The sequence below is a fragment of the Eublepharis macularius genome, chromosome 3, assembly GCF_028583425.1.
Source record: "Eublepharis macularius isolate TG4126 chromosome 3, MPM_Emac_v1.0, whole genome shotgun sequence".
Taxonomy (NCBI): Eukaryota; Metazoa; Chordata; class Lepidosauria; order Squamata; family Eublepharidae; genus Eublepharis; species Eublepharis macularius.
The window spans coordinates 128,707,939-128,731,349 of record NC_072792.1 but is presented as its reverse complement, the minus strand read 5'-3'; the positions used below and the strand labels follow the sequence as shown (position 1 = coordinate 128,731,349).

The following is a 23,411-nucleotide window of genomic DNA, read 5'->3' as shown; positions in this document are numbered from 1 at the left end:
TGCATACCATGCATACCACATTAAAATGTAGTATGACTTGACACTGGGTCATAATGTTGTTTCACACCATATCCAAAACGTGATAAAGCACTGGCAGAAAAATGTTGGGGGTGCTGCCATGCCATCAACATGGAGTCCAGTGTTATGTTTCACTCATAGCCACTTACACCAGTGATTCCTCTCCTTCCTAAAACAGTCCACCACAGTGACATTGGGAGAGGGGGAGTCCTTTGATTTTGTTAATGGGATGTTGAGGGAATGAGGGATGACCCTCTTTCTTTTCTCTATTTTTTACAAATAAAGGTAGACTATACAAGTCACTCAGTCTCCATTGTTTGACTAAAACCGTTAGCCCACAGTTGAAGGACGAAGGACAAAAAGACAAGCTGAAGCCAAAGCTACAGTCTCAGAAAGAAAATAAAGTGAGCCCAGTCTTTAACCAGACTGGTCCATGGCGAATACTGATCTGAAAATACTTCAGTGTCCACATGGAACTGTGCACAGTGCACAGCTCTGCAATCTCCGTTCATTTTACTCTGGGTTAACAGTTTTAATTGGGGCCTGGAAAAGATAAAGAATTATTTTCTGATCAAGATGAAGCATCTCCTGGTCCTTCTTGACCCATTATCTTAGGCTGACTTCTGCAGTCACAGTTGGCTAGACATGGTGGCACCTAAGCAAAGGACATCAGCAAAAGGGCACTGAATAGGCAACCTGGTCCACACATGCCTGGGTCCTCCTTGAAGCGGCTCTCCTTTAATAATCGTTTATTATTTCCAATTTTTACCCTAATCTGCATAACCTGAACCTTAATGGCAGCTGAGGATTCAGAGGCTGGAGGAGACCCCTCCCTCCTCAACCCCCACCCCTCGTGTGCATGCCTGCATGGAATTTGGTTGCTTGCTAGTCTTTCCTTGCATTGTGCATAAAAGCGCAAAGAAAGGGATTGATGAGGTGATATCAGTGGTGCTGTGCTGTGCTATCTGCTGCTCCCCTCCCCAGCACAAATCAAGCCTTTTGCAATCAGTCCATACAAGGATGATCCACTCAGTACCAATGCCATTACCCAGGAGGTGCCGAAGACAAAAGGCACTCATGTGCAATGCACACATTTTCCCTTGCTGCCAAAAGAGTTATGCTCAGGGCTCATTTCGAGGGGGAACGTGCAGGAACGCAGTTCTGGCAGTTCCCCAAAGAGGTCACATGTCAGGTGGCCCTGCCCACCTACCTCTTGGCCATTTTGGGCCCATTTCAGCCTGGATTGGGGCCGAAACGGCCCAGATCGGGCCTCTGACAGGTGGTGGATCACTCTCCCACTCAGCAGCGGCCCGATCCTGACCATTTTGGGCCCCTTTTTGGCCATTTTCAGTCCCTTTTTGCCATTTTGGGCCCAGTTTTGGTCCTGAATGGCCAGGATTGGGTCCAAATCAACCAGAATAGGTGATGTCAGGGGATGTGGCATACACAAATCAGTTATGCCAATGACACACTTCCAGTGATGTCAAGGGGCGTGGCACATGCTAGAGTTAGGCTAATGAGTTCCTCCAGCTCTTTTTCTACGAAATGATCCCTGGTTACGCTACATTATGACTCAGTCTCTCCCCTTGGGATCCAATTGGTTAGTTGCCATTAAAGAAAACAGCTACAGATGCTGCCATCAGATTCTGCTGGCCTAGTGCCTGTCTGCCTGCACTGCCACTGTGCAGTACGAACCAAACTGAAACACACAAACGTTTTAGTGAGGGGGAAGGACGTTACAGCTTTGTTTCCTGAATTTGTTTCAGCAGTCCAGAACAGAACTGAACCAGTGATTTCTGGTTCCGCTTTAACGAACCGCAACAGTGATTTCTGAGTATTTTTCTGGCTCATTTGTTTCGTTTGCATGTCCCTAGTGGACATGCAGGTTGCCAACAGGAAGTGCCTTCTCTCAATGCAGTGCCACTGTGCCAGACATTCTGCCCTCTACCTGGCTACCTCCATGGGGATGCTCTGTAAGGAGAGTTTTACAGTATTTGATGAGATCATTGATGCACATTTTGTGTTATGTCAGGACCACAAAAGGGGTATTAAGATCAGTGAATCAAAGTGACTTGCTCTGGGAGCCAGTGTAATGTAGTGGTAAGAGTGTCCGACTAGGATGAGAGACACCCAAGTTTGAATCTTTACTCTGCCATGGAAGCTCGCTGAGTGACCTTGGGCCAGCCACACACTGTCAAAATAACCTACCTCATATGGTTATTGTGAGGATAAAATCTAGGAGAGGAGAATGATGTAAGCCACTTTGGATCCCCGTTGGAGAGAAAGGGGGTATAAATGAATAAATAAAGAAACCTGTGGTGTTACAGAAATACCAAGGACAGCCCTGTCACTAGGCAAAGTGAACTGGTCTCAGGGCAATGTTTGGGTACCGTTAAAAAGAAGCAAACTGCAATTTATGTAACTTTTTATTATGTTTTTACCACAGCGGACAGCACTATTGGTATTTCCTACCTTAGTCACCATATTGTCTGTCTGCCTCTGGGAATGGTCACAATCTTTGAAATAAATGTGAAAGCAGTCCCTTGGACCAATATTGGCTAATAGTGTAGAGTGTGGCCACTTTTAGGAGCATAATATAAGAGCAATTTAACTTTTTTCTTCCTTTCTTCTTGGTGAATCTGATGTGCCATGACTGTTCCTCAGGACACTGTTTGCATAGAAAATGTTAACATCTGACCAACTATCCACTGATACATCTCTAGATATCCAGAAGCAACTCCATGGGAACTCTATTTAAAAATGGTGCTGCTGAATTGTGGAGATTGTTGTTAGAAGACTGGAACTCCATCTATGTACAGGCTGGTCACACATTAGTTTCTTGGTTGCAGAGATTGTCTAAGCATATTACTATTGTACAGAGTTTTTTTAATGTTTGAAATGACCATTTTTGATTACTTACTTTGGAGAAAAACCTGAGTGTGCGTGTGTGGGGGGGAATTTCCCTGTATCCTTAAAGGCCATATCAAGGAAACTGAAGGGGGAATGAATGGAGAAACAAGAGGTGAGGACAGCTTCTTACGGCACATGAGAGGTGAGGAAATGCTTTCACTAGCATCCTCAAAGTAAAATCTCAGACCAAGAATCATCCTGCTATCTTTATGACTGTCAATTGGTGGTAAGCAAGGAAGTATTTGGTCTCCTTCCTGATGTATACACAATAGCCAGTGGGAGGGCACAGATTTATCTTGTTTCACTTTGGTAAAAGCTTTAGAGCCTTCTTGTATGTGAACCTGTATATTCATAATTGTGGGACAACATGGAAATGATAGGCAACATGCACTGCAGTGACCCTACTATGCCTTGAAAGAAGAAATGACTCTTCATTAGCAGGCCACACCAGGGATCCCTTGTCCCCATTGTCTATCCATACACTTCAGCATGAGAAGACACCAACGCCAGTTCATTAGTATCCTAAGAACAAGTTTGGTACTCTGAGGTGTCATTGAATTTACGTTTAATTGCAGTGCTTGGAAAAGTGCTTGGCATATGGCTAACGCCGGGCAGTGCCCGCCCCCCCCCCCCCGTGAAGGGGGGGTTAAACCATCACCCCTATGCAAACACAGAGGCATGTATGAACCACTGGGCAGCATGAATTGTTATATTTAATGTTTTTAAATGTTTTTAAATGTATTATTTAATGTTTTAAATGTTTTTAAACATGTTTGTATTTGTTATCCGCCCTGAGCCTGCGAAAGCAGGGAGGGCGGAATATAAATATAATAAATTAAATTAAATTAAATTAAAAGGAGGGAAAACAAATAATTTTTTATGATAACCGTCTCAAATTCTATACTTTGAACATTGTGCAGTTTCCATTCATTTATTTGATTAGCATATTTTATGTTGGTTATATAAGGAGATCAATTAACTTCAGAACTTTATTTTACTTCATTTATATTTCGCCCTTCCTCCCAAGGGGAACCCAAAGCAACTTTCATCATCTCCTCCATTTTCCCCCTCACAACAACCCTGTGAGGTTGTTAGGCTGAGAGTATGTGACTGGTCCAAGGTTACTCACAAAGTGTCCATGGCAGAATGGGGAATTGAACCAAATCCTACATTAGTCATTACACCACACCAGCTCCAACTTTTACTGTATTAATTAGGCAAAACTGGCATGGGAATCAAAAGAAGAGTGGAATGCTCACCCGAGATAAGGGTTTATTGTGCTGAGTGAAGACTGAACCAGGTAACTTCACCACTCTAAAAATAATTAGCAGACGTTGCCCTCATTTTAAGGGCAACTGGGAGCTATGAGTAACTTGCTGTTATGAATAAAATGGCTTTGCTTGTGTATACATGTGCGCTGTTCTAAAGTAATTTTCATGTTTTCCAGTTAAGCAAAGGCTCTCCTGAACCTTCACAAACTCAGGGCCCAGATGATATATACAACGTAAGTGGCTAACTTGTCTCTTAGTTTACATCTGTAAATAAAGCCTAATGATGAGACAGAGTCAAGTGAGGGGATTTGGACACTGGCTTTCCTGAGTTTGCCCGATAGCTCCATTTAGAATTGGAACTAGACAGCTCCAGAGTATGAGCCAAATATATCCAGGTCACCTCAACTGCTTCTCCTAATCCCTGTCCACTACTCCCTTCCAGAGAGGAATGGCCATGTGAGGCCTCAGAATTTAGGGCCCAGCTACTGCTGTGAGCGTGCACAACATTAGGGACCATTGGGAACTAGGGAAATGTAGTACCTCTTTTTGCTCAGCCCACCACTCATATGGCTTTTGCCATGAAAGAAAAGCCAATCAGATTCCATAGCACTGCCAGTCTTGGGTAAACTAGTTCATATGGCTCTCATTCTTCCTTCCAGTCTTAAGTTAGTGGCATTTTAGGTTAAGAAAGGAGACTGCAATTTCTGCATGAATCCTATGCCTTCCTGTCCTGGACTCATAGGCTACTTTTCCATTTCAGATTTAGAGGTGCTGGCTCATGGTAGAAAGAAAAAATTGTGTGCACAGCCATGTGTACAGTCTCTTTTTAAATGAGAGATTTAGTAACACTCATGCAAAAAGGAAGATGAATTGAGAATCTTAATATAAGTCTTCACTATAAAGAATGTACATGGGTGTTCTATCCCTACTTCCATCCTAGTCTCCAATAGGTACAGACTGCCTCATCGTAGCAGTGGGAACACTAATTGGTAGCAATAGGGGAGGGAGAATTGCAATAAGAATACAAGAGTTAGAAATGGATTTGCCTATTCACCCACCCTACCAAATCTGGCTCCAACCCAGGGTAGAAGGTTCCATCCAAAGAATGTTAAAAAACCCAAATGTTCCAAGATAGGGTTGTCGACCTTCAGGTGGGGCCTGGAGATCTCTCGGGATTACAACTGATTTCCTGACTACAGAGATCAGTTCCCCAGGAGAAAATGGTTCCTTCTGAAGGTAGATTCCATGAATTATACCTGCTAAGGTCCTTCCCCTCCCCAAACTCTGCCTTACCATTTCCAAACCAAAATCTCCAGGAATTTCTGGAGCTGTCAACCCTATAGGATGGCAAATTATTGTTGCAGGTGCTGGTGAGGGGAAACCAGCAAGAATCGGGCCTCAGTGAAGATGTCTTCCCTTATATAATGAGGGGAGAATGCAGTTTCACACCGGAGGTGAAGTGGTAGAAGAGAATTCATAGTCAACTATTTTAAAACTTTTTAAAAGACTTACAAGCAATGGAATAGGTGTAGCAAAAATTGTTTTCCTGGTCTTTAACCACATCACAAAACAGTACCCAGTGATGCTTATGACAGCCACATTCTGCAAAGCAACCTCCATTGAAAAATGTGGTGGTGGTGGTGGTGGTGGGGAATGAAAAAGGCGGGGGGGGGGCTCAATTTGATTTCCAGAAAATGTAAGCTTTGTACTCAGCAGTATAGAACATCCCGACTTACCTGCACTATATTTAGGCATAGGTCAGTTGCATCTCGACACATCTTCAATATTGCCAGTATCCTGCATTAATTTATCCTGCTTCAAAACTAGTAGGGGACAATGAATCTGCATGCAAGAGGATTTAAGTGAAGATCAGCATCTTTCAGGGCTCCTTCTGCAGGATGTGGATCATTAGTTCAATGTTGGTCTGAGACTGTGCTGAAGATACTGTTTTGCTCAGCCTATGATGAGCTGAGAAATTCTTTTATTCTCTCCCCCTGCCCCCGAGACTAATGTATTTGTGTATTTAAAATCCAGAAATTGTCTCACGCACGCAGAGATCAGTACGATATGCTAGGAGCTAGGAGAGAGACTGATATTGAAGTGGGAGGGAAAAACCAGGTAAGTCCACCTCCCACTGTGTCCTTTTTTTGGGTTAATTTTGTCCTTTGCATTCTGCTGTATCTTGTGCTGAAATCATCGGGTGGGCCTTTGGGCATGGCCTGTTGCTCTTTGATGTAAGTTATAACCATGGCACTGTTGCCCTCTCCCAAAAGATATGTCAGTCTTATGCAAGGCTGAGAGTGTTGTGAGCAAACAGGATTTTAAAGCAGTAACCCTCCCAAAACAAGCCGTGTATGACTACTTAAGAGCAACTCTCCAAGTGCTTCCTGCACCCTGTAAGAACCCTTTGAAATGGTTCACATGAAGTATCTTCTCTGTTTTTCAGCACAGAAGGAAGAATCCTCAGGACAGAGTTTATTCCGTGAGTAAAACAAGGTTCTGGGAGAACCTTGAAAATGACACACTGCTACAAAAGGGCAGTTGCTCTGTTGGCGGCTCCTTGGTTCTGCTTTTTACAGAACCCTTTCTCAAGCACCTTTCCTCTTTAAATCACCGTCATATATATTGTCCTATGGGCACCTGAAAGAGCTCTTATAAATAAGTGCTAATGTTCTAACACAACACCCTTTCCCTTCACAAGCATAGAAATTAAACATTTGTCACTGCTTGGTTTTGATGCTTGTGAGTCTGTTATTACCAAATACCACTCACAGGAGATATTTCAAGCGCCATCTGATTTTTCTGTTGGTGTTAATGCTTCACGAGCCAGCCTGTTTGGCTTTACAGTGCTAACGCTCTTGGCCTCATTGTCACTCTCTAATTCATCTGTTTCCTTTTTTAAAAAGTCTTCATTTTACTTGCCTGTACCTACTTAAGAGTGTGTGTATGCACATGTGCGCATGAGAGAGAGAGGGAGAATTATTTACTTATGTCCACCTCCTGGCAGTTTGAAATAGTTTTGTCATGTTATGACATAAACCCCAATTAGTTTCTCTCTTGAGGAATACAATCTTAAATCAAAGTCCAATCCAATCCCATTAAAAACCTCTCTTACCTCTTCTGTGTCCTTGCTTCTAGTAGATTATTCCCTAGTTTTATGGGCTGGGAGAAGGCCTACTGGACACAGAAAAGATTTGCTGTATAAACAGAAGAGTAGGTTGTAAAAGCATTTCTAAAACTAGCAAACAACAAATATTTTTACTTACTTTATTTTATGCTTTTCCATGGCCAGTCTCTACAAAGGGATAAGATGGGTGATGCATACAGTGAAATTGGAAACAAAGGAGAGGTGAGTGATGCTTCCTGCTAGTCTGTTGCTTCTACATACCATAGCAGACATTACAGAACATTCCTTACTACTTAACCAATATGGATGTTTGTATAGCACTTCTGTTTTATTATTTATTGATCCTTCAGCTGTTGTGTCAGAGTGTGCAGTATCTATTTAACAGAACAATAGTGCATGCAGAAGAGAAAGAACCCAGGGCTTTTTTTCAGCAGGAACATGGTGGAATGGAGTTCAGGCACCTCTTAAAAATAGTCACATGGGCGGTGGCCCCACCCCTGATCTCCAGACAGAGGGGAGTTTAGATAGCCCTCCGCGCCAGCAGTGCGGAGGGCGATCTAAACTCCCCTCTGTCTGGAGATCAGGGGGCGGGGCCACCAACCATGTGACCATTTTCACCGAAGGCGAGTTAAACTTTAAAAAACTCCCCCCTTGTTCCAGCTGACCCAAAGTGACGTCATTGTGTGGTCCTGAGTTCCACCACCTCTTTTCCCAGAAAAAAAGCCCTGAAAGAACCACTGGAGGCAGTGCAATGAAAACTAACAGGGGAAGGAAGAAACCCCTGGAGTAGATCATGTCTATTAATCTTTGGTTTCTCCTTTTTCCAGAGGCGTCGGGGTAAAGGCAATGAAGCTGTTTACCAGGTAAGGAGTGCTGTGGAAGGCCAGGATTTTAATCCAACCAGAGTGATCTGCAAACAAACCTATATCCCATAGGAATCTCATTCCTATTTGAACCAATCCTGCATATACAAAGGTCTCGGGTGGGCATGGCAGTGGGGGTTATTAATGTTGAACTTTCCTTGGCTTTAATCATACATAGCTTGCCAACTGCTTGTAACCTCTGCAAATATCAACAAGCTTGCTGTTTCAAATGGGCTTTTTCCATGTGTGCATGTGAAGTCCTTCACTGGAGAATAACTTTGGGCACTTGGTATTTATGCATGCCTTCCTCTTTTGTATGTTCCTGGTCCTTCCTCTGTGACTAAACTGTAGTGAACTGATGCAGCCTTTCTATATGTCGTCTATCAGGGACTCAGTGCAGCAACAAAGGATACCTACGATGCCCTTCAAATGCAGCCAATGCCTTCTTACTAGCCACAGTAGGATCCCACAAGACACAGAAGCCAAGGGCAGAGAAGTGACGTTCTTGCCTCCATTCAAGATAATCCACACAGGAAATGCTTGCTTGCTATAATAATACCATTCGCAAGCATTAATTCCTTCCTTAACCAACTTCAAATTATGGTTTTTGAAATGTACATATTCAAGAGAGACTGGGAATGCACAGTTGCTCAGTTGAATTCTAAGAGCAAAAGTTGTGATTGCTGTTTCTTATCTGTAACAGATTTTTCCCCTTATCTGTAAAGTTTTTTAAAAGACTAAATATGTAATTCTAGTTTGGAGGCACTGTAGATATATATTTGATATTTAGTAATCTACAAACTGTCTATTAGACTTTATTTTTTAGACTGCAAGTGTGGCATTTTTGCAGCATGTTTATACAAGTGGCATTAAAAACAACAAAAGGTTGCCAGTGGATGGTGGGATTCAGAATGCAGCTAGAAGCATGCTCAGTCCAGCTTCCCATGTGCTCCTATTGTGACAACTGTATTCCACCTGTAGTTATTTCATCTGTTGTCCTTACTAATAAATAGGTACAATGAAGTTACTAGCGGATCTTAAGTTCTTGCCTATTTGACAGGCTTTGATCAGTGCAAACTGGATTTTCAAAAGAGGCAAGATTATTCTTACCACAGACATGAGTGTCACTTTAGCATTCTGCATAAATGGAATATTACTTCAGCCTTTCAAGACTGCCTTTGGGAACCATGCTGTATAGCATGGAATCAACCATCCCTGAAATTAGCCAAATGGATGGAAGCAGCTTGGCCAAATCCAAGCATTTAAAAATGTGCATTTGATCTCAGTGGTAATTAAGCTTTTAGTTAAAACAAATGTTAATTTTATCTCTGAATAACTGAAAACACATTCAATGTATTTTAAATAAATGTATCTTTTAAGTATATCTAATATTACTTTTTTGGCATTATTTCCAAAGAAACTTGAATGACTTCCCTAAAGTTTCTACAATTTTGGTCAAACTAATGGGAAGCAAAAATATAATATAAACGTGGTATTTTGGGGAACGACAATGTTGCATGGAACAAGAGTACTCAGAATGCTCATAACATGGGACCAGATTCTTAGGGAAGTAGTTAATTAAGTATGCCACATATTTTTCTAAGCCGCTAGTGGGTATTATGTACATGCCTGAGGTAGTACCAGGAGAATCACCATATACAGTTTGAAAAAATTAGTTCTTCTATAGAAATACAATGAAGAACAGTCTTGCTACCAGAATGTCCAGGCAAGAATCTCCTAAGAATCTTTGAGTAAGATCCTGGTCCAATAGCACCTTAAAGACCAACTAGATTTCTAAGGTATGAGCTTTTGAGCTTGCTTTGTCTTAGTGAAGCAGAGTTGTGCCACAGGATTTAGGAGCTGTAAAGACAACAGGTTAGATGTAGTGGTTAGAGTGTTGGACTAAGATCTGGAGTTCAAATCCCCACTCTGCCATGGAAGATTACTGGGTGACATTGGGTGACATTAAGCCTAACTTACCTCACAGAGTTGTTGGGAGGATAAAAGGGAAAAAAATTTGTGAGCCACTTATGGTCCCCACTGAGAAGAAAAGTGGGCATGCTCAGATGTTCCTGGCATGGTGAAAAGTAAGTGATTCAGAAAAGGACAGGGTTCCTTTTATTTTGTGTATATAAATGACACTCGTTATGTATGTGAATATTAATACCCTCTGTGACAAACACAAGAAAGTCAGCATGATAAATTAAAACCAGCCATGTATGCATTTTCTGAAAGCAGAGTTTCTATAAGAAAGAGAAAGAAAAGTCTTACCTGGTTCTGCTGTCTACAATTATGCAAGAATCCTGTCTTGAATGGCTTACTGCTAGTAGAGAGAAAGCCCTCAGCCACAGATCAGTGGGGTTGAAGTCAGAGAACAGAAAGGGCAATAAGGTTCTGACATTTCCTTTCAGCTGAGACTAGCATTTGCTTAAAAACCACAAACAAGTGCATGCATGTTAAAACACTTGGAAAAATGGTTTAATGATGTTTACAACAGAAATGAACTGTACAGTTACAGTAAGTTTTATATATATAAAAATTACAGCAGACAAATGCATCTACACAAAATCTACCATTTCATCCTGATTCACCGTAATCTACACAATCTCTCAATGCCCACAGCCACCTGGGGGGGAAATTAAGAAGTATCTTTAAAGAGGCAGCATCTTTTTCATCTCCATTTTGGAGACATGCTAAGTTTCAGATTATGACCTTACAGTCCTCCAATTCGAAGCTATGCAAGAGCACATCTAATTGGAATACCACAGTTAGATGACAAAGTATTGAGGTGAACCAAGTCATACAATGGAGAGTGTAAGGAGGGCCTGAGCAAGAAAAAAAGCTACCTGGAAAATGTGATTAACACCCAGGTCTCAAATTAATTTGCACTAGAGAGACTGAGTCCACTTCCAGATAATCAGTTCTTTCCAAACTACTGCTTTGCTGGCAAAATGCATTTTATTTTTCTTCTTTTCATACTTCACATTTGGAAATACACTGACAGAGTTTCTGAGGAACTGATCCCTTTAAGGGAAGGCAAAATTACAATTTTATACTAACAAAGGTGCTGTCTCTTTAAAAAAAATAAAGGCCTCCCTCTTGGGAATGGCAATCAGAGAAAATGCAATCTAAATTGACAATCTGGTGGAAATTAGATTATGTACACTTTTTTCCAATTATGAACATCTAGGCAGTGAAAACTGTTGTGTTAATACATACACAGACACACCCAAACATACAAAAATACTATTATTTCAAACTACTAAGAATAAGACAATTCATTTATCTCCATGCTATGACTTTTAAGAGCATTACACTGAAACAAACAAGAATTTAAACGACATTTTTAATATCCCAGAAATATACCAAAATATACATCTAAGCTTTGGAATTACTGAGGTTAGACTAATGCAAGTGCTGGGTAATCGTACTTAATACACAAGTCTAAGGTTCTGCAGGAAAGAAATTATCTTTGGTATCTGCATCAGGCTAATATTAACAACATTTGGATTTTGCTTTGGGATAGAGCTTGTATGACCCTAGAACCAAACACCCCCTAATCAACTGAGATTTAAAAGATCCGTGTAAAAAGTTCCTTCATTGGCAAACCCCCTCCCCGAAGTTTAAAAAGTCATAGGCATCTACCTACCACAAAAGGTTGAGAAATACAATGCATAGTTGCACAGTGGTGCTGCAAAAATAAAGAAAAAAAGAAAAAAAGAGTATTTTTTTCAGAGATTTCTCACAACAGGACAGCCTCTTCCAAGCAGTGGCAGGGGGGAAAGCTCAGAAGTGCACCTCAGCGTGTATTAATCAGTATCACCCAGCTCCCAAAGGGTTAAAAGTACCCATCAGAGCAGCCAATCATGCACCAAGGTCTTCAGCTTCACAATCAATCCATGGAGTCCCATCGCTTTTCCACCAAGCTCCTTTCCTCCCAATGGATGTGCACATTTGGATTTGGGGAGCTCAAAAGAACTTCCATGTCCCAAACAAGTTAAGCACAGGAGAGGAGTGTGTGTGTGTGTGTGTGGAGGGGGGTCACCTTGCTGGTTGGGATCCATATCGCCATGGCATTGCCATGGTCTAAGCCAGTCCAAACTTGGATTTAGGAAACCACCTGAGTTCTACTTTCTCCATAGCCACAATGGCTGGCCTCCCAGATATGATTGGTGCTGAAGACGCCCCTTTGTCTTTGGTTTGTTTGTTTGTTTGTTTTGAGTTTATACAATCATTAGGAAATCTTTGGTTTTGGCTGGAAAATTTTAAAAGAACAAAACAAAACAAAGAAACCGCCCCCCTCGGCATATAGCAGTGTGCCGTGACCTGACAAAGCGTCTCTTTTCAAAAGGGAGGGGAAACTACATTCAAAGTAAAATGGTGGAAGGAGCAGGGATGCAGTGTCTGGTAGGCCTAGAGGGAGCAGGAATAAGATTGTCAAATAATAAATGGAGGAAATTAAATATGGGAAGATTCTGGCCAAAAAAAAAAGGTGTAATACACATGTAGCACTTGGTTGAGAGGAGCCCTCGGGATCCTGCCTTGACCCTGCAGTACATTACAGCCCTGACATCTCACCAGGGGTGAGGGAGAAGGCAGCATACAGATTTCATGCACAGGCTGGGGTGTGGAGATGGATATTCACAATGAGAGGACCCCTCGTAACTAAAAGAAATATAAGATTGCAATTTGCCCTCAGTTTGCAGTAGCTTACAAGCAGCAACATTCAGAGGCTTTAGGGGGTCTCTCCCCAGGTTGCAGGTCACGGAATGCTATAAGCCAAAGTTCAACGTTAATCAAGGGAGGGAGGGCAGACTTGGCAACTCTGTAGGGTTTGGAGAAAGTTAAAGCAAGTTACTCAGTTAAGAGTTAGAAATGAGGTATACAACAGCTCCCGTACCTGTGGCGGATAAACACCCGACACCTACTCACACCTAGCCTTAGATACTACCGCAGAAAAAGGAAATGGAACAGCAACATTGGCTGGGGCGGGCAAGGGGAGTGGAGAATCTGCATTATTAGTTGGAGTTCCGTGGTGCTCTCAGATATGTTGACACCTGGCCTTCTGGACTTCAGCAAAAGCCCCCCAAAGCTTCAAATAATCCAATCGGCATATGGATGTCTGCTGTGGTTTCTCCCTTCAATTCACATACAGAAACTGGTCCACAAATATCAATCCACTAATTTAAAGGCCATTGTTACGGTGACTTTGCTTACTTTTGTTAACAATTCAGAATTTGCCGCACAAGCTTCTGTTCTTATTACCAGTTGCATTCAACGCCATCTCTTGGTGAGTTAAGTAAACTGTTGCTAGAAACTCTTTTGAGAAGGATATTATTTTGGTGGGATCGCCCTCACATTTAGGGGAAAAGATGGTCATGGAGGCAGATCAGAGTCTATAAATATTTGGAGGAAGAGTCCACAACAGATGGTTATCAATCTTTTGGCCAGAGAAACGTAAAGAGGGGAAATAATGCAGAATAGAAATGACATTCCAGATGCCCTCACTGCACTCAGGCTCTTTCTTTTGCAATTCCACCTCCCAATGGGTTGTTTCATTTCCTTCCTCAGATTTGTTTTCCTTAAAAGCACACCTTGTTTTCCACATTTTTGTTCCAAGTGCTCTTATATTTGAGAAGTCATTTTCCATTTCCCTATTACCTATCTATAAATCTACCTAGTTCTTAGAAAAGTCACACAATATTAATACCACTTTACATAATGTCTGAACAACAAGTCTATTAGTAAAGCTTTCAGTGAAGTTCTGCAACCCAGCTGATTTCTAGAGGAACAGTAGCTGGATATCTAATACATATTCACCCTCTCCCTTTCTTCACACAAGCATGCCAGACTTAACTGATGCCCTTTGTCTCAAGCCAGCAGCACACCCTGTGACAACGCGCAAGGCTATTCTGGGGAGTACAGAAAGAAGCCTCAAGGGTTTTTCACCATGAGAAGAGAAATACATTGCACAGGAATATTTAAATTGATTCAATCCAGAGGACGGCAGATTTTATATTTATCTAAGAGCAGAATCAGGGTTTCCCCTTTCCCAAGAAGTAGCCTTTGAACTACCTTGCTGCACTGAACATGTCCTAGGTCAAAATAAGTATTCAAACCAACTCTGTGCAAAATGGTAGAAAAACCTACAGGAGACAAGATCTTCAAAGAGCTACCAAACCAAAGCTCTAAAGTGGCCCAGCTTTTCCTCTTAAGACACTCTGAAAACAGCAGAACTGACAAAGACTTACTAGTGCCTTTGGTTCCTTTCCTGTTGAGGCTGATTTTTTAAAGCAATATGCCACACATAACACACATACGTGCATACACCCACACCCTCTACATTCCTCTGTAAATTCAGAAGGGATGCTTTAGATTAAGAATGGGAGCCAATGAAACCTTCTTTCTGTACTTCCATCCCAAATCCAAACCATGCACAGTTTGGGAAAATGACCCAATCTCCCTCCAAGAATAAAGTAAAATAAAATAAAGCCATCTAGCAAAAATATCCTCCTTTCTCTTGAAGACTGACTCACAGGTTCTTCATATCTTTCCAGGTACACTATTCCTCAGGTGCTAGGAGCAGGTTAGCTTTCAGTTTGGTTTCTCTTCTGCAATTTTTGGTCTAGACAGGATTAGCATTGCTATTAGAAAAGGAAGTACTTAAAAGATTTCCATCTATTAACAAGCACTTACATTCAGTAACACCACAAGTAGGAATAAAAGGAACCTGTTTTACTTTGTTCTCCCAGTTTGATCAGGATACAAAACATTTTCCTCCCTCTCCAAAATTAGAAATGTCCTGGCCCAACTGTAGCCCTAACGACGACATGGACTCGTACACACAAGGCCAAGCACACCACCTTTGCTTAATATTTACACCTTTACCAGGGCCCAGTATGCCAGCAGAAGACAGGGAGACAGAGATCACGCATATAAAAGAGGACCCCAAAGCAATACAACAACTCAAATCTGTTACCTGCAAGTGATTATGTAGTGTGATGTCAATTAAACAAGACAAGACATCCAATCAATTCCAAATTCGGGAATAACAGGTTGCTTCCTTTGGCAAGACAAAGAGAAATTAAACAAACAAAATTGTGAGCAACATTTGCTTTCTAGCACAGCCAATTCTCTTCACTTGTCCCCCTACTCATACCTTATAATGTGATCTAAATTCAGAATTGCAAACACGTAACAGCATTATCAGGATTTTAAAATAGTTCAAATAAACTCTAAAGCTAGAATTACTTCCATTATGGATAAAGTTTCTTTCCTGATTTTCCATTCTGCAAACAATATTAAAGCTATGCTGAGGTATTTTATAAAAGGTGCCAGAAAGCCAGCTGCTACCAAAAAGCACTGTTCCCACAACTCTATTTACTGAGAGGATGGAATCGGACTCCCAGTATTTTAGCGGAAAAGTCTCCATGAAGATTATGAAAAATGTCTTGCTAACAAAAAATATCTTACCAATATTTAACCCAGCAGAATGTACTCCTTCACTTGGGCAAAAGTTGGAATGCTTCAGGAACAAAGACTTGGGGGGTGGGGGGGGGGGGGAAGTAATGCCAATCAGTGTGAATAAAAGCCATTCTTTCTCTTACAAATAAGGCTGCTTTAGTTTCAGTGTGATTCAAGCATTATTTCACACATTATGATTTGCTTTGAGGAATATTACTTTCATACATGCAACAACAGCCATCTATACTCATGATGCACTCACTTGCAAAACACAGTATAATAAATTTAAATTCTTAAATGGCAATTCCTCCTTCAAGGAAATCAGTAGGTAATTAAAAAAAATCTTTATTTTTGAAGAATTTTTGATAGTGCAGAGTAACTAAACCTAATGAGCAACCTGTTCAAAGATTGGTTTATGAGGGGGAGACTGGGAAATTCATCAGTGCTGGGTTGAATTTCAGCTCACTTGATTTTTCCTTTGCAACTGAGTAAGATGCTCCTCTCCAGCATAACAGCAAAATTCTTTCAGCATTACATGGTGAACTTCTGCATTCCTCCACAAAAAAACAGGAACAGAGTGCATGTTTAATTTTTCATCAGCCTTCAGATCAGAAATGGCTCTTGATTAAATCTATGCAGCTTGAAAACACTTATGATATGCCATAAGAAATGTGTTAAAAATTGTATGTTTACAAACTGCATGGCAAGCCTCCCCCAATTATCAATAAAATTATGGGAAGTATGGGTAGAGGGATAAATTGGCACTAGCTTCATGGGCAGTCTTTATAATTCATCATTACCACAAGACATGGACGGTATTATAAAGTCCATTCAAGCTTCTCAAGGCTCTCTCATCACTTAAGTCAATAGGCAATTCCCTACTGACAAGCATACATTTGGCCCAATCAATCCATGGAGCAAGAACTATGCAGGTGAATGTCTCAAAGAGTGTATTGCTTTAAATATTAGAATGTTACTTTGTAAAAATTGGCTAATGAGTCCTGAGAAGTTTGCTTAGAGATAGATAACCATTATCAGCCAACCAGATTTCTCCTTTGGTAGTGTTTCATCTATAACCGTTTATATCTATATACATTTATGAACTTCTAGAACCCTTTCAGAATTCATATTCCAAAAAGTGCATGTAGGCACATACAGAAAGAGTATAACTATACTTCTAACATCAGAGAAAAAAAGCTGTTCAAGTCAAAAAGGCAAAAAGACTCATAGTGCAATCCTAAGCAGAATTGCTCGTCTCCCATTGAAATCAATGAACTTAGATTGGAGTAACTCTGCTTAGGATTGCACACTCAGTATGTTTGGGATATTTTCTCATGGTACATTTTAAAGGAATGAATCTAAAAAAGATGTGTACAAAATTTCCACTTCCATAACATGACAAAGCCAAGCAACTATAATGTTATTGAAAAAAATACTAATGAGGGCTTTTAATAACTTTACTAAACAAAATATTGAGCAATTGATAAGGTAAATTAAGTAATTTGTATGGCAAATATGTTACTACTTTCTGTGGTTCCAAAAGCAACATGGCAAATTCTAATTCTTCCATTCCAGTGAAGTGAGATGATAAAATTAAGCATCACAGCACTTCAAATAATGAGGGTAACTGCATTTCTCTATAGTGGAACCATCGCTGTATTTAAAGGAGAGAAAGGTTTCATAAAGCAAGACTTCAGAGATGTTTATAAAGAGTCATGACTGAATATACTCTGAGTTCACACTCATGTTTCCTTCCTATAGATTGGATCTTACTGATCGGTTCTGCTGACATGGAGCTCTCCTTTGATGTGCAGAATGTCTCCCTGACGCAGGAGGCTCCCTGTACCAGAGGAAAACCCCACTGTCAGCAGAACAGATCCAAAGAATCCAAGCCACTGTAACTATTTGTGGGGACAGGACAATTATTTAATCTTCAGAACACATTCAAATAGGAAAAAGACCCCTCTACATTCCAAATGGATATTCTGCTCATCAGTTCCTCACCCCAAAATTATGTGACCCTCACATGTGCCAACCACTATATCACACTTGGCCTTTGCTTAGGTTGCAGTATAGCCCAACATCAGCTCAGTGAAATAAGCCTTCAATGTTCAGCTCTGGGCTGGAATGGTAACAAGGCAACAATTCTGAGAACATACAGGTATTTTACATATGTGATCTTTCTGCCAATCAATGTGATAGCACATGAAATATAAGCTTTAATGGAAAGCCTATGTTCTTTAGGTTTTCATAATATAAGGTAGAAGAAGATAAATAATGGAAAACGAGACTATAATTATTTCACCTAATCACTCCCTACACAACTTACAAGTCAAACTGGGAAAGCAAGGAGGGATAAGGCAACAATGTACTTTTAGGCATGGTTTCTGGGCACGGGAAATTCGGCAACATGCTTTCCTCTGTTCTTCGTTATGACTTCTGTCAACAGATAGCATCTTTGGTTCAACTGTCCATTAGAAGCATCTTAACTCTGAAATGTATTATGCATGTACGAATTCTGGCAACAAAGATCTCTCCTTTTAGTAAGTGAAGCTTTAAAAGTTTCAGTTTCAGAATGTGATTCTATTAGGGAGGTTTTAACATTCAGAGTTGCTTCATATGTTAAAGCAGAGAGACAAGTAATTTCCACCATGGGTCATCTAAGTACTCCTGCAAGATATGATGTAACCTGCATGCAACACAATAAAACCCATGTTTTCTCTTAGGTATTTTACCCTCTACCATGTACACAGGCTCATGCATGAGAATTCCATGCCATTGCAAAGCAGCCCTGCAATATATCTTGGATAGTCCAGATAATGTTCCCAATCTCTTAAACACACAAGGACAGGAGAAGGCTGTTGGATCAAACTCAGTGCCCCTCTTTCAATACAAATTTCCCCATCAAATATGTTACAGGCTTATATTGGCACTGACCTAAAACATGGTTAATGCTAACTCAGATTTTCAAACAGCTGCACAAACCATTGTTAGTGGCAATATGGTTAAGACTGGTGGGGAAATATGCTCTGGACAAAGTGTGTGACCTCACAGTGTTCATGGCTAAGAGGAATGGAATGTCACAGGAAATGACCACCTTATACATATGCCTACATAGGTGGTAGTGAAAAAACTGAAAAATCTTTAAAGGCCTGTAAAATTCACCTTTACATGATTGCATCGACCTCCACGCTATCATATTTTGGTATCCAGTGCAATGGCACTTCTACATATCCTGAATTAATGACAGTACATATTTTTTGGAATATGTTAGTCAGACATGAGTCTGGGTCTGAAGTCTCAACATCCTCAAAGCAAGCTGCTACCTTAATCCAAGGCAAAGGTATATCAAATTAAGCTCCACTGAGATTTACTTCCAAGTAAATGTATTAATATTTTGAGCTTTGCTTTTCATCTATCTATTTAATTTTAGTTTTTGAAGATAGTTTATCCATAAAACATGAGGTGAGCAACAGTTGCCATATAAAACTCTAAGTATTTAACAACATAACTGAAGTCAAACAGGAAGTCTGTTTACTGTCATGAATTTTCTATGTAGCATGAACGTCATTGGCTGTCTCAGAACCAGTGATTCTGGCAGCAAGGTACGGGCACCTTATTACTTTTTGAATCCTGCAAGCAGAGCAAATTGCTGGCCTGGTCTTTGCTACTCACTAGCAACATTGCTACTAACAGCCACAGAGAGTACACTGCAGCTTTCAGGCACAGATGACAAAAGGGGCCCAGAAGGCCCCTCCTGGCTTGATGTAACTGCTGTTTTTAGCCAGGCTCAACAGCCTGAGCAATCACTGAGCACTGAGCTATTACAAACTGCCTGGAATGCCTGCCTGAAGCTGCTGAGCTGTTGATTTGCCTACCAGCCTGCCTTCAGGTCCATGTGCCAACAAAATGTAATGAAAGATGTATTATAAGTAGCTATACTTATTCGATAGAAAATGTAGAGATAAAAAATTATATTCAGGTTCACCTCAGTATCAGCACAAAGATTACCATGCAACCCAAAGGCTAAAGTATATTTCCACAGAACATTATAATTCAGCTGCCCAAGAAAGCAACCCTTTAGATAAGGCTCTATCTGATGTTATTGTTACTCATATGTGACTGGCAGCACCAATGGTCATACTTGTGAAATAGCAAGTCAACTGTGGATTCTGGATTTCAAATATGTCTATGAATATGGGAAGTATGTTACCAATTTCCACCTTACGTTTAACCATGTATGCAGCTGGGGCAACAACTCTTACTGTACAGAAAGAATCTACTCTGGCCCCAAGTACAAATACCTTATTCTGACTTTTCCCACCATGCAAGGTAATTTTTCACTCTGGCCTTGAAGCTAGATCAGAAAGTGTGCACGAAATGAATGCCATCGCCGAAAACTCCAAGCGCCAAAAACGGAAATTAAATGCAACATTTTATAGATATAATACTGGAACACTGGAACAATTTTCTGCCAACAGACAGGATTAAATTCATTTTTGTCAACACACTTGTGTAATATAGTATTTTAGATTACAGGAATTGCACTTTGTAGTGACTACAAAAAGGTTGTTGCTCCTCTTGGAAAGCTCAGGTCTTTTGATGTTGCTCAAACTATGAAATATGCAACAACAATTTTTTTTACTCCAACTCTTAGGTTCCCAAGCAGACTTTTAAATTATCCAGTTGTAGTTTTGTTATGTAATCATAATTAAATCATAAGTACTATCACTGTATCAAAATGCCTATTATCTCTCCATAATATGTAGTATTTTTGCATGTGCATATTCTTATTAACGCGTACAGCCAAAGTATAAGGTCAAGAAAAACTAGTGATAGCCATTGAGGCCTAGCTGCCTTTGTGGTGTTAGGTTATACTCAGTCTTATGATATTGTAAAACATATAAGAAGTGGAACATATGGCATGAAATGAATATATTTCAAACGAAGCTTCTACATGAAAGTTTCCAATTTCTCACATTGCTATGAAATTCTAATTTGGTTTATTATGAAATCTTCCAGGATTTTAGTCTCTGTCCTACTTTAGCTCAACATGATGACAAAAAGAAAAAGGTATGAAACATACTTACATGGACATTATGTAGGTATTGCAACATACAAAAGTTCTGATAGCCGCCATCTGAGCTGCATTAGTGTTCCAGATATCTGCTCATGAAACTCTCTAATCACAAACCATGGGAATAAGAAATTCTAGCCAAACTATGGAACACACACCTTCTCTGAATCTTGAAGAGATGTTTTATGACAACATAAAGACCTATGATTTATTTCTGTATGTTTGAGCTGAATGAAATGCCATGATTCAGAAGTCACCACCATCCTCTCTATATGCTAAAACCAGTATGGGTACACATGTCACTCTGGAGAACAGAAAGGTATTTAGGTCTTATTTCTCTGGGCAAAACAAATTCATGCAATTTATATTTCCTTTGGTAGAAATCAGTCAACACTATGACCCCCTAGATCAACATAGTAGGTATCTGCCCCTCCTCTGCCATTCTTTCATTCATCCATCTGACTACTCCAAGCTGTTGCTTTGGGCCACTTAATTTCTTAACACACAGTATTATTCATAGCCCTATACTTTTACACTGAGACTGAAGTCATGGAGATAGTCACACCACAGTATTTAGAGTGAGCCATACTCCTAAGAAGGATGCAGGATCAGTTGGATTAGTAACAATCTGCCATGGCCATTCTATTTACATGCCAAACCAGAGAAATTAGATAATCAAGTTAAGAGTTTGTCTGCCCCAAGGATATACAAAAGACCAATCCCCTCCCCCTGAAAAGATCAAAACAAGCAGCAATTTTTATATAAAATAAAAAAAATGAAAAAGAAATTGTCAGTAGCATCTATCACCTCTCTGCATCTGAACTGCACTTATACAAACTAGTCCATTAGTACAGCAGCTTGCTAGAAATTGACTTTGGTTCAAGCTTAGTTTTAAAAAAATAAAACATTAAAAAAAATCAAAACACACATTAAAGACAGTGGACAGACATTTGCTCATTTCCCTGTTTGCAGTTCACAAGTTTTAAAAAAGTTTTAGGAAGAATTTGTTACTTTAAGTAGCTTGTGAAACACGAAACTGAAGATTCAGAGATGAACAAAGAGCAAAACAGCATGATGGAATGGGGAAAAGAGACAAAGATTTCACATTAATGCAAGGCTCATGAATGGGGTCACCAGCCAGAAAAGGCACTGTGAATAGGTGGCTGCCTTTCTGGTATCAGGTGGCGAGATGTTGAATAATTACTTTGAATACAAATATATTATGATCCCATTATATGAGCTTGTTACTTTGGAACTCCCTTCTCTCCATCTTTAGTGAAAAGAACCACTGGGCAGTTGCCCCTCCCTGAAGATACTTTCCAATTCAGCTCAAAAGATAAGCAAGTTCCATATCAAACATATTGCAGTGATACAATCTCTTCTCATTTTAGAAGGTTTTGTTTCAGAAATAACAGCAGGATAACAAAGATCTGAGTTAATCTCTGTCTCTTCCTCCCATTAGCAGCTGTTTGCATATACCACTACTTGCGTTGCTTGGAAACATATTTTTCCTTCTAGTAGAAGCATTTCTGCCATAAGTGATTGAGCCACCAGCCTCACCACCCAGAGACAGTGTGAAATATTGCAAGATGCATGCAACATGCCAGTGATCACCAGAAAGACAGGTGCTCTCTCTCCCACAGCAGGCTGGCCAGGTTTTTGATGATTCCTTACCATCTATCTCCACAGCAGCAAACAGTGTCAAAGAACATCACAGACTAGAGTAAGAACTCAAGGCTGCTTTCTTATGGCTGTGGCGGCATAAAAATTGTACTTTCTTTCCACATGAGCCAGTTTATTTTTGGATAGAAATTCTCCAGGTTGAAAATATTTTCAATGTAATGCTACTGGAGAAACCAGCAAAACATGTTCAACGTAGTTTGGGAATATTATGCCAAACAGCCAAGTGGGAAGGTTACATGGATGCATGTAAGTTATCATCAATACAAGCAGCCTCCTGAGAAAGTAAGTAACAGAAATATATTCCCAAAGTTGTAAAGTGGCAATTTCCATGCTATGGTGAGATAAGAGAGCTACCGACACTGGTGAAGATACTCTACAGGCCAAATCCTTCTCCCTTGGCATCAATAGGAGCCAAAGACGTGCAAATGAGAGCTAGATTTGGCCCAAGTATGCTAAGCAAGCGGCTGTCCAGTCAGATCTCCCACTTCACAAGCATGGACTATCTTTGCACATTACCCTCTGCATGTTCACTTAGCTGCCCACACACGTGGCAGAAGCCTTTCCAAACACCTCTGAGAGAGTCCCAAAAACATGCAGCCATGGAAGAGGAAACAAACACATGTCTGCAAAAGATAGGGCAGCAGGAAATTCACACACTCCCTCTCTTCCCTCTTCCCTCCGCATGGCATGGGAACTCAATGAAAATGATCGAGGAGCAAAGACAAATGCGTCCAATCTATCTATATATATAGATATATATAAAAATAATAATAATAATCATAAAGAGATACATCAGTAATACAGGCCTGCCTAAATTGTACCAGTTAAGAAAGGAACCCCCAACACGATTGATAAGATTATAAACACCTTGTATGACATTATGGCCTGTACAACAGACCAATAAATGATAATTAAAAAAAAGATATTTAGATCACAAAGAAAGAAGAAATCCCATTCCTATGTTTGAACTGATAACCCACCTTAACTTGCCATTGAGA

At 40.3% G+C, this 23,411-nt stretch overlaps 1 protein-coding gene across 1 annotated transcript in view; it reads left to right on the top strand.

Annotated features, from left to right (window-relative positions):
• CD247 (CD247 molecule) overlaps positions 1–9,573 on the top strand; it is a 68,062-nt gene extending 58,489 nt beyond the window's left edge. The window contains exons 3-8 of the mRNA XM_054974199.1: positions 4,376–4,432; positions 6,234–6,317; positions 6,646–6,681; positions 7,492–7,548; positions 8,154–8,189; positions 8,577–9,573. Coding sequence (XP_054830174.1) covers positions 4,376–4,432; positions 6,234–6,317; positions 6,646–6,681; positions 7,492–7,548; positions 8,154–8,189; positions 8,577–8,642 — 336 coding nt within the window. The 3' untranslated portion in view covers positions 8,643–9,573. The remainder of the gene's footprint in view (positions 1–4,375; positions 4,433–6,233; positions 6,318–6,645; positions 6,682–7,491; positions 7,549–8,153; positions 8,190–8,576) is intronic.
• Positions 9,574–23,411: the final 13,838 nt, after the last annotated feature.